The following is a 12644-nucleotide window of genomic DNA, read 5'->3' as shown; positions in this document are numbered from 1 at the left end:
GAAGTGATGAGATGCTTAACTTCGCGATGTGAATTTAGCCAGTCCCGAGAGAGTGAACTTGGCGTTTTTTTGATGAGCAGTTCTTTCTCACTGACGTCCCTGAGGCCATTGAAGTGTCCTTCGCGCATACTAAGGGATCGCGCACGAAAAAGATCCAGTTTAAACAGTCAAAGGCAGAACGTGCGCCCCGAAAGCAAAACAAACACAGGGGATATTCTCGCGAAAAAAAAAAATTCAGGTGTATACAAAACAATGAACCGAAATGAGCAAAGTACTTCTGAGGCAGGCTTCAGCATCTCCTTCATACAGCCCTTGGGAGAGGAGGCCCGGAGATTAACGAGCTGGCAAGGAATGTCGACCACGCCAGAGACCCCACAAAGGAAGCCCGGCTCCCCTGTATGGAGCACGCCATTACCACTTACTTCGCCAAGAGTTTACGGGGCGACCGAATTGCGAAGCGAGCTGAGGAAAAAAAAGAAACACAATTACATATACAAAGTAAATTGAATCTGCCCCCACAGCGTTCCTACAAGTCGTCCAAGACAAAAAGAACTTTCAATTTGCTGTATCTTACTGTTTCCTTTTCATTTTTTTTTCTGACAGCACACCTTCACAGTGTCGCTAGCTCTTCGCTGTCTCTCTGTTTCAAGGCTTCAGGTTCTGTGTGCTCCAGTATTCATCTAGCCCGCATACATAGAGGTGTGAAGTGTGAGCTCTTCAGAGCAGAGACATTGGCGGTGCACTAAAATAGACGGCTATACATGAAACAGATGGCTAGGCGCTGAAATAGGAGGCTAATATAGAAACAGCTAAGATGCTATGCTCATGAACTAAACACGTCTGACAAACAAATGTCATGGTTGTTCTTTCTGCAGAACGATTATTTCTGCAGAATGGCAGGTCATACTCTTCCATAACAAAGCAGGGAGGACCTCAGTGAGATACTTTAATCATTTCACTCAATGATGTTACAGCTTTCCCCACCATTCCTGACCTTCTGATCCACCCAGAACACGACCCCACACCACTCATGTTGACATTTACGACTCTCAGATAATTTGTCTCTATATGGCAATAAAAGACCCGGCGCATTGCAGTGGTTACCGATTGTGAGACCAAGTAAAAACGAAAAGTCAGGAAGGTTACACATCACGCTTGACACGACTACAACATCTATATATAGTGGTCTCGGCGTCCTCTGCGGTGTTATTTATACGTGAAACAAAAAAAGACGTAGACAGGCGCTGTCTGTGTGTAGGCTGTGTAGGCACTCGTGACATTGGTTGTCAGTATATACGTATAATTTTCCTCTTCTCGCTCAAACATACTTCACCACATAGTCATATATGGCCCGCGTTGCATTACGAAAATGATATGGGCATTACTCGATCCGAAACGACGCCCGTAGTCAACGTGTGTTTTAGTTCCAGTTCAGAAATCGCATGCGTTTTCGGCCGTTCGGGGAGCTCTTGCCGTCGCCCTGGTATGACAGCCCCATAATACATCCTATGTCACATATATAGTCTATGCTTTAAACTATCATTGATTTTCATGGGGGGCAACTATAAAACTTTTCACAGAAGTTCAGACAGGCAGCGGCATTTCTAGAAATATTCATTCTGTGGAACTACATAGACGAATAACCACGCCGTCCCTATACCGCCAAAGCTACTATAGTAGTAGTTCCAAAAGGAAAAACCACGACTCATTCTTCATCTCGTATAACTTCTATACCGCTTCTTGGCACACCCGTTTATACACCCATAATGATATTTTTCATTTGTTTTCTCGACTTTAAAAAAAAACAGAGCCACAAAAAAGACGGTCATGGAACACAACTGCTTTGCTTTCATTCATCCATCGTATTCCGCTGCAGGGTACGACTCCTGGTAGCCGGAAGAGGCTACAGGTTCGCGGAAGTGACTCGCCACCCTTATGCGGGGCCCCAACGCGCGGCCCACATATGTGCACAGCGACGGAGGCAGCGAGTAAAAGAGCGTTCAGATAGCGTAGGCATCCAGACCTTCTTTCAGAAAGATGTGGAACAGTGGCGCATTTCTGCAGTCGAGAATGGAAACTGCAAAGCATTTGTGGTTCTCTCTCTCTCTGACTCACAGTTAAGGCTTGCTGAAAGACGACCTTTTCATGGTATGTGCCTGCCACAAAATTTGGCACTGCGAGCTCTGCGCTGAGTCTATATAAAGACTGTTTTCAGCAAGACATATATGGGCGCTGCCACCTTGCATTTTTAAGCCGATGCTTTTCTGCCTATGTACATTGCACCGTGAATTATTAACCCCATGAAACGCCATATGTACCAACCCAACCATCTGTATGAGTATGCGTCTACTGCAACACTTTTTTTTTTATTGTTGAAATGCAAAACACCGTGGTTAACAGCTCAGTATGACGGTACCGAAGCCCACCCATAAATTAGTCCATACTATACTATAACTGTCCAAATCACAGCCGTTCTATATATTCCGCCTTTTCCACGATGCCGATGCGCAGGCACTCTTCCCTAGCGGAAAAGTCGCGAACGACTCCCGGTCTCAGTCTTCGTTCTCGCAATTCCAGTTCTTCCAGGCCCTACCGAACCATATAGCAAAACGCCAGAGGGCAGCACAGGAAAGAGTCAAAGGTGGATTCTTTCATTCATCTTTCCGTGTTTCAGAAGACGAGCTGGTAAGGGCACAATGCGGTTTCCGTCTTTCCGTGAACAAAAATCTGTTGGTGAATATCAAGCTTCTGGAAGTCGCTTGATTAGGAAAAACAAAAAAAAAACTCCACTTGGCTCTTCGGGTCACTATAGCGCCTTGCTGCACTTCTCTTTTGCATCTACATCAGCGCTAAGCCACTGTCATGGTGCGCACTTTCCTACACGGACATCCCTATACCAGACTAAGATGGTCATGCTCTGCGTCCCACCGTTCCGGCCATGCGGAATTAGAGGCCGTGAGTGCTCCACTTCGCTTGCCATATTTGGCCTTGTACGAAATACTGCTTGCTTTTCTTGGGCATGCGTCGTGCTCACGCAGATTCACCTGCATATTTTCATTTCTTTTTTCGTTCAAGATTTGCAACTGCTCTGGCGTGGGAAGGTGCCCCACAACGCCAATGTATCTGTTCAACCTTCACGCCCGGAAGCATATTCCAGTCTAATCTACTTAACGGTCACTTACCCTACGACTTGTATCGGCAAGGTTATCTCGCACAGCGTAGTATTTCTCCTTTAGTTTTAGCGAATATTAATGTAGTTTGCTGCTGAGAGAAAGAAATACAGAGAACTATTTACTGAAAGGTGGAAAATTCAGCTGGAGCAGACAACTCACTGACTTCCTACTCCGTATAGGGTAGGGTATTGGGAATGCAAAGCAGGAATAGGAGGTGCAAGAAGAGAAGGAGAATGAACACATAATACGATAATAGTAAACAAATAAATGATTACAACAAGCATCGCAGCAACGAAACGTTAACGCATATATATATATATATATATATATATATATATATATATATATATATATATATATATGCGTAGAGCAGTGTTCTACAATATTATCATGGCAATATTGTGTGACGTGAAGTTAAAGTGAGTAATGATACATACTAACAATAACAAAGAAATTATCGATTGTAAACCATCCAAGATGCTTCTAGATAAAGGTGTTGTATACTATACCTCATACCTAGCAGAGCTTCTTAATAAAACTGCTATTTCCATAATATGAGGGGGAGCAAAGTTTTGAGAGGTACCGGCCCTACGTTTTTTTTTCTATATACGTACATAATTTGCGCCCTTACTGTATTTGCCATTCTCGTTTATCACTTTCTGTCAACATTTTATCTCTCCTTGTTATTTAAGCTAAACATTTATAACTACGTGCATTTTATACGGATATGTTTTATATACACCTATTTTTTTGCTTTTAATCTTGAGTTTTACAGACATAACAAACCACATTATAACTATTTTTTGCGTGCTATTCAGGCGACACCGACCAAACAGCGTATATTTCCTTCAACACGCAATGCAAACTAAAAACGTGTGCTGAAGACCTTGCGTTGTTTCACATAGCATTCTTCACTTGAACTACAAAGCCAGGGCTGCTAAAACAGGCGAGGCTACCAGTCCTATACGGTGTTAAACATCACCGATAATTTAATAAAATTCTTATCATCCATCCATGCCGCTCAACAGACAGTTTTTTGCGTGCTTGGGTCTTGAGATCCATTTATTCAAATGTACGCAGCAGAGGAATGCCATTAACAGAGCCCAGGAAGTCGGGTATGTACCAAAGTGAATTATTCGTCTGCGAACGTAGCAGAACGCACCATTCGATACTGAAAGAGCGTTTAGTATAGTGAGGAGTGTATCTCCACTTAGGCAAATGCTATTCCACACGAGCGCGAAAAAGAGAGCGGGAGGAGGCAAAGTAACACGTTTCCCATGAAGTCGTCACAGAACTCGAAGGCGAAAAACATCACCTTGTTATTTTTTAGTTTCTTTTAGTTTAAGTAGGTTGTATCGATGACTTCACAGTAACGACACGAGAATCTTTCGTCACGTGACGTTTTGTATCATTCGTATTGACTCTCAAAGTTTCTATCAATGAAGACAGTCACTTTTCGTCTTCGATGAGGCATCTAAAAGGCTTTCGCCGGAGAAAGTGGTGACGCTCGCGGGGCAAATCTCAAGTGCCTCTTGATGTGGGACGCTGTTGACTCACGTGACCACCAAGTCGACCACCAACATGATGTAAGCTGTTGCTTGTGCGATAATGTTCATCAGCGTTCGGAGGTATAACTATATAGGCTGACCCTGGGCACTTCGCCCCTGCAGGTGGGTCAGTATTTGGCTGAGATACCAAACCCTATCCCGCTACGCTGTACGTGTCTCAACGAACAAGTTCACTCCAATACGTTGCATGCGATTTCCCACGACGTGCACTTTCTTTCCTGCTCTGCATACCCTATCACGTGTAGATGGAATTCAAAATGCATCAAATGAAAGTGTTGGTACTGAGCTGACCATGCAGGCGCTAACAGATCGGCACTCTTGCAAGCTCCTGTGAGTTGGAGATCTTGAAGCAATTGCCCTGTCGAGGGCAAGCTTTCGACATGATCGACTTCACTTTCGGCATGCGGACGTATGGGGAAAGTAGGTATTCGATAAGCAATTCGAATTGGAAAGACGCCTGAAACATATATTTCTGAAGCCCCTATGTATACTGTGCAGAAATATAGGTGTGACTCCTGGAACCGACGGTGCATCACGCGCCTTTCAATTTGTCTGGTGATTACGATGTAGTTGTGGCTGGCTGAAGTATGGGCAAAGATCTCGTGACTCACTATATAACCAGCTAAGATCAGAAAACGATAGATGGTAAAAGGAACGTAGTTACACAATGCCGAAAGAGGAGAAGTGTAAGCAAGGAGAAAGAGCAACAAATGTTCAGCGCATTTTATATCCAGCGTGAGTCAATACGGTGTTTTTCGATAAAGTATCCCCGCTGTGCACTCATTAAATGAATCACTTCGAGTCCGTGACTCGAGAGCGCAGAAACATTCAAAGATCGCTGACCTTTGAGATGTGACACGCCGGACTTGCAGGAGGACCCCGCCGTGCCGTCGTACGCTCCGGACTCGCTCAGGGCTCGCGAGAAGTGCTCGTCCACCACGGACGAGATGTCGCCGCTGTAGTACGTGAACACCACACAGTTGTCCGACACGTAATGCGCGTCGCCCGGCGCAGCACTTGTGCCACCTGTCACCACCGGAGGAGGTGACGAGCCGCCGCCGCTCACCACTGCGGCGTGTCCGCCAGGTAAAGAAGAGGACGAAGTCGTGGCCTTGCTTCCCGGAACGGAGGACTCGTCGCGGTCGGGGCTTCTGGCAGCCAGGGGCGTCGAAGGCGACGACGACGACGCCACTACGGCACACGCCGACGAAGAAGAGGAAGAGCGACCACTGCTCCCGTGAGGACCGGAGGAATTGCCCCCGCTGTTGACGTTGTTGGCCGTGCTGCCACCACTCCCGCCATGGTGGTTGTGGTGGTGAGATCGCGAGTGGTGCGACGAAGAAGAACCCGTCGTAGACGAGGACCGTGGTTGCCCCAGTGACTGCAGGGAGGATGGCGGTGTCGCGGGGGAAGCGCTGCTAGTTAACAGGTCGTGCATCTTGGGGTTCACGAACCGCTGCGGAGAAATAGAGGAAACCTGTTCAAGAAAATGGTCCGAGGTATTGGGTAGCTAGGTTTCTCTATGTACAGGAAAAAGAAAAGAGTTTTGCACTGTGATGGAACAGCTGTGCAACATGCGTTCGCAGACGCATATCCCAGCGCTTACTTCACACAATGGCGCCCTGCAAGCGGCGTTCGATGACGCGTTATTGATTTTGAATTAACTGCTCTGTTATGCATGGTGCCAACACTGAGCGGGATAGCTACAACCTTTGTCACTTGTTTAGCTAGTGAAAATACTAGCCTATGCGCAACAAGTCCTAGCACCGTGATTTTACACGAAAAAAAATTCAAAATCCTGCCTGGGCAACCGATAATGAAACTTTTAGTACTACTAATACAGACCACATTTAAAGGATGTAGTATAGTACATTTACATGGTTTACTGCTAGTAGAATGAAACGCCCCATCTAACCGTCGCATGTAACATTAACAGCTGGCATGAGCTACTGCTAGAGGTCGCTGCATTACGTCAACGGCCATGAAGGTGTTCGCTCAGCGTCAAGTGGGCAATCGAATATTGCCCGCTGATGGGCACAAACTAATAGCAGTAGAAGTGGAAGTGCCAAAGGAAGCCTGCTTCATCTTGTTTTTAAATGCGATGCATTTTTTAGCAAACTTCGGTGACATTGAGCGTATCTATCTATCTATCTATCTATCTATCTATCTATCTATCTATCTATCTATCTATCTATCTATCTATCTATCTATCTATCTATCTATCTATCTATCTATCTATCTATCTATCTATCTATCTATCTATCTATCTATCTATCTATCTATCTATCTATCTATCTATCTATCTATCTATCTATCTATCTATCTATTCTATTTGCCGCCTATACGACTTTTAGCTCTCCTGGCCGTTTGCATAGTGTTATCGATACAGAAATTGGTATGTCATACCATGACTGTATGACGAGCATGGAAGTCATGTACGGGATAATTTACGTCCATCTTGTAACGTTGTGCTGATTTCCAAGATACATATCAATCTTCCTCATTTGTGCTTTGCATATCCTCGATTCCTACTGCACGTGGGATCTGCCAATTTTTTTCTAGCGTCCTAATGACAATATAAGGTGCGAACCACTTTTGGGGAATCGGGATGCTGTATGCTCTCCTTGCTAGGCATAACAGAGTCAATACCACGGCTAAAAAAGAAAAAAAGCACGTGACAACAAGAAAGAGAGTGATGAGAAAAATAGAAAGAAAATTATAAACAAACATGAAAAATAGAGAAGACAAAAAAGAAAGAGAGGCGACGAAAAAAAAAAAAAACTCCGGAGAGAAACGAAGAGTGCTCCGGGCTTCGTTCAGGCTTAGAACCAGTAGTGCGAGACCACTTCATTTTTTTTAACTTGGTCTAACTAACACATAGGAACACACTTCATGGGGAAAACGTATGCCTACACGACGAAACAAAACGGGAAAGAAATCGGACCCAAAAATTGTTGGCGCTCCATGTGACGCCGACGTGCGCGTTTAGATTCGTAATCCGAAGAAGCGCCGAACGGGACTGGAATCGCGAGACACGGTTGCCTACCCACGAGTGCATACCCGTTCGAGCGTGTGCTGTATAGCCTCGCGAACTTCGCTTCAGCTTGTTGGCTTTGACCTTCGAGTGACACCAGCGCAAGGTCAGGGCCATTGTTCGAAGCCTGTCGCGCCGGTTGAATAGTGCGGCGTCTTCTTTCTTCAAAGGCTGCGCCGCCACTGCTCCGGCAGATGACCGGTCGCGATAGACGCTGAACCAGAGGCGCCGGGCGCTCCGTCAGGCGTACATCATCGCGCACTAACTGATGAAGCAGGCAGTATCATCGAAGTAACTCTTGTAGGGATAGAGCTGTCACTTTTTCTTCTCTTTCCTTTGATGGCGCTGTTTTGAATCTCTGCTGCGGCCTCGTGGAGTGCGAGGCACTTGAAAGTTGGCCGACATATACAAGAAATGCGGCGTTTTTCGATTACGATCTTTTTAATGGCTCTGTTACACGGTAGTTCAGTGGTATGCGGGATACGGGCATTAACACGCCGGCGCGCAATCGCATTGCGTTGCGGCGCCTGACTTGTTTGCAGAGAGGAATGCCTCGTAGCGTACGTCGAAGGCTCGAGCAATCTGATCAAGGGTAACTGTGTGTCTGTGCACGTACCGAATTTGATTTTCTAGTAGCCGGGGATCAATCGCATGTCGATGCGGTTATAATGTGCAGGAGGCTTTACTTTGACTGAGGGCACTGGAGCTAGAATACTTGCCGCATGGGGAGTATTCAGGTATACATGCCTGTCGGAAATGAACATTACTTAAGGAACAGCATTCTGAATAACACCTTTGTCAATACAATGAAATCTCAGCATGTTTACAAAAATTCCGTTAAATAGCAATACTAAGAGATAATGTTGGCTCACTTTTGATTAAAATGTGCAAAATTTTGCAGTGATAACGATCTTTGAGGTATTCACCAAGGCATAAAAGATTAGTTCACGTGGCGCAAGTCTTGTCTGGTTTGTTTCGAGTGAAAGACAACATTGGGAGTTCTGTTTGAAAGCCGCTAATGTCTCCTTGGCTTGTTTGATGACCTGGACACAGATTATTTCAAATTTTATATCACGTTTGTTTCTATTTCAGCTCTTTCGTGTAATTGTATGAACGATGAAGACATGTACACATGTTACCTGCGCGTATGAGTAGGCAAGAAAATCACACAGTCAACTACTTCTAGAAATCTTCATTTATTGTGTGAAGACAACCGCGACACAAAAGTTTCGTTTTGATGTGCGTCAGACGATTCAAACTCCTTATTCCCGTGCTGTTTCATTCAGTATAGTGAGAACTCTGTGAGACACTGAGCCACAAGCTGCGATTCACATGTAGCAATGCATTAGTGAACTAATGAACTAATATAATGCTACTATTGACAAATAATGACCATTTATCTATTAAAAATACAACACCAGTGCTCGAAACAAAATCACAAAAAATTGTTTGCAACAAAAGTATTTCCCACATAATTAATCCTAATAGTGCCCCGATGCTTATTCTTATATCCTATAATGCAGGTGAAGGAGCGTGATCTGATAATTCAAAGAAAGAACTACGCATATAGCTTTAGGGGCATTTAGGCGAACTTATACAAAAAAAAAAACGCAAGGGCAGGGCACATAGAAGTTTCAAAGTGCCAATAATATAATTATTTGATTTTATCGCAGCGGTAGCGTTTGAAAAGTTTTTCATGTAAACTAGATAACTGTTAAAAATACCGTAATATCGAATTACTAATTAATGCGTGCGAGCATGCTCGCGGTACTTGATATATACCTTCGGTAACAAGCATATATCTTCATGAAATCTTCACCATAACCGCCTGCACTGTATTGCTTTCATTCTGCGAGTGCCTAATTTTTGTTTCTTTCTTTTTACATTGAGAACGAGTTTCGATGAGACACAGAGAACAACTTTATTGGTTCGATCCGGCAAAGCATGGGAGGGGATAGGGACGGAGACTCTTGCGTGCCCGCTTGCTCTATGGAGGCGGGGGCCGTACTACAAGCCCAAAGGCGAGCACTGGCCGCCTCGCGCTCCAAGGGGAACGTGGCACGTGCTAGATCTTGTCTCTGTGGGTAATCTTGCCTTCGTTGAGGTGCTGCGTATCTTCGTCCCAGACCTTGTGTCCACCCTTATCCGTTGCCCCGCGAGCGAGACGACGCTTCGGGTTTCTGCCGGTCTAGGAGCCCAGTTTCGGTGAACAAGCTATAGGTGTGAATGAACAATTGGCTATCTTTTTTGCTTGTTCAGAACTTTAAAAAATGCATCATATGACTTCGCACACGTATACGTGGTACACATGGCTAACGACTACGCAGTACATAGGTTGAGAACGTGAGGGGCGTAAAAAACAAGAAAGAAAGAAATAACTCGCCGGATCGAAGGAGACGCATGATTATTTTGTTATCTTCTTCTCTTCCCAAATCACCGTAACACACTTCATTCGTCACTTTAAAGCGCGCTAAAAGTGGATGGTCACGGCGTGACCAAATAATGCTGTAATCTTGGAACGTATAGCGCCGTGCATCGGCTTCCTTTCTTGAAATATATGTAGGGCTTTCTGTCAGCTGGCTTTATGCGAACTGCTTGCAATAAACCTAGCAATAAAGTCTCGAGGAGGTCGCCACGAATACGAGCTTGAGATGGCAGCCGCTTTTTTATCCTCCTCCTCCGCTTCTCCCCCCTTTCCTTGTAGAAGTAATCCCGATTCCAAGAGCACGCTAAGGCTCTTTTTTCTCACGACTGCAACCGTGGCAAGTCTGAAAGCCCACGCGTTTCGCGAGCACGCTGAGCAGATCGCGGGTCACTGCCGCTTATTGCGAAGCGTTGGCAGGCCGAGACCGAAAGACGATTGTTCGGAGTGGCGTTATAGGCTGGCCACACTATGCTAGCCCATCCCCTCTCCACTACTTTCGAGGACACAATTCTGTCTATATGTGTCTCTGTGCCCGGTACAGACAGAAAGGAATGGACCGGGCGTGGGCTCACAATATTGGTTCTCCTCTCTGAATGCGACGTATGAGTGTATATCCCTTGGTCTGTTATGAGCGTCTCGGGTCCCGCATATAGAGAGAAAATGGGTAACGGTATATCACTCCCATTCTCTATTGGTGAAGCAAGGAATGAGCTTGCCCGTGGAGCTTCCGAAAAAAGGAGACTATAATTTGTCGTGCGTATCTAGCTTTGGTGCACCCACGTCTATTGTACACTGTCGCAAAGAGGTTGGCGCCATTATTTGTGTAGACCCAACTCATCGGCCACTGCTAATATACAACTATATATAGTGCACCGTCAGTACAGTGTTTTCCTTCAAGGACGCCCCAGCATAAGAAATTTTACTGCACTTGTGAATCATATAATTTTGTAAAAAAAAATATTGCGTCTGAATTCCTTATTCCCAGAGAAATCCATGTGCTTCTCGTAGCTCAAGCACCAATATCAAATTTTTACTTGACCAAGTAGTTGTTTCGTAATGTCCCGTCTGTCGCTTGCATACAAAGACTAAAAGTCTCGTTGTGAAATTTTAAGTCCGCTAGTCTCGCACCATAATACCTCGATATAATTACTGATGCCTAAATACAAGAGTCTATCAGCCAGTAGAAGGAAATAACGTTGCAGCATTGCGTCTAAGCGTATTGCCACGTATTAATCATTATCTGAAACGCCGCTTCCATATATAGCACGGTCTTACTTCGCACTTGCGGCGCTTTCACGTCACGTCGACATGTAGCATAAAATCTAAATTACGCAGTAAGACGTTGATCTATGCCTCACTGTTCCCACAATATTCCAGGTGAGTAGCTTACTTCACTTATTTAATACACCGTGTCTGTACATTATTTCACACAACGTAAAATGCAAACAACTCTCACGGATGTCTTGTTTAGGCAGCATATTTCGCTGAAGACTTTGTTGCTGGGCCCAGTGAAAGATTTAGTAAGTAATTATGACGCTTGGTGGCGTATATGGGATACCACAAGCATTTTATAAAAGCTACTTATATATTTATTTATTTGATTTTTGTACACAGATACAAAAGGACACAAAGAAAAGAGGAAGACAAGTAGCCGTCACCAATAACCTGGCTTCATTAGAATGTACGTTCATTAAGAAATTTTCTGCATGTATATATGTACCGTGCAGACTCTCAAGGTATAGATGCAGCGAATTTTGTGCAATGATGTACTTTAGACGTCTGGATTTTGACATCATTACTATTTATTAAATAACAATCCCCATTATTGTATTCCTTTTTTACGCTAGCAAACATGTTTTCGTAGGAAGTACTATAGGGGCCCTCCAACACTTCATAAGCATGGTCATGCAACGCTGAAGTTGTATTAACAGCGCAAATATTTAAACAGGAGTGAAGAAAAAGACACGTGAGGTGGAAGACAGGAAAAAGAGCGTCTTGCGTCTCCCGTGCCTTCAAATATTCGCGTTATTAGTTCAAAGTCCAGCTATGCACTAGACCAATAGCACATTCTAATAATCATTAAACCGCTGCCGATCGGTAGTCGGGGCACTCAAGAACAGGTAAGCCAATTATTATAGCACTGCAAGCAAACTGGAATTCTCGACCATTCTCAAAGCATGTTAAAATTGCTTTCTCTTCTCTCGACAAATGACAGTACAAACTGAAAAAAATCAATTTGAAAATGCTTTCTCTTCTCTCGAAAAATTACCGTACAAACTAAAAAATCACTAATCACAGCCATTGTATAGCCATTGGCTGACTTGAACATGGCGCGCTCCATTACTACTAGGGCAGCCTTGGGAGGGCGTGCCTTGTTCACGCTTGCGCGTGCAATTGCACTGAAGAGACACGTATCGGAAAAATAAAAAAAAACAGTAAAAGCG

At 44.5% G+C, this 12644-nt stretch overlaps 1 protein-coding gene across 2 annotated transcripts in view; it reads right to left on the bottom strand.

Moving 5' to 3' along the window:
• LOC119174187 (transcription factor vestigial) overlaps positions 1-12644 on the bottom strand; it is a 65484-nt gene that overhangs the window by 41490 nt on the left and 11350 nt on the right. For both annotated transcript variants that reach the window (XM_037425013.2, XM_075896025.1), the window contains exon 2: positions 5585-6197. In XM_037425013.2, the coding sequence (XP_037280910.2) occupies positions 5585-6197 (613 nt within the window). The remainder of the gene's footprint in view (positions 1-5584; positions 6198-12644) is intronic.

The sequence above is a fragment of the Rhipicephalus microplus genome, chromosome 5, assembly GCF_043290135.1.
Source record: "Rhipicephalus microplus isolate Deutch F79 chromosome 5, USDA_Rmic, whole genome shotgun sequence".
Taxonomy (NCBI): domain Eukaryota; kingdom Metazoa; phylum Arthropoda; class Arachnida; order Ixodida; family Ixodidae; genus Rhipicephalus; species Rhipicephalus microplus.
This window is presented reverse-complemented; position numbering and strand designations above follow the sequence as displayed.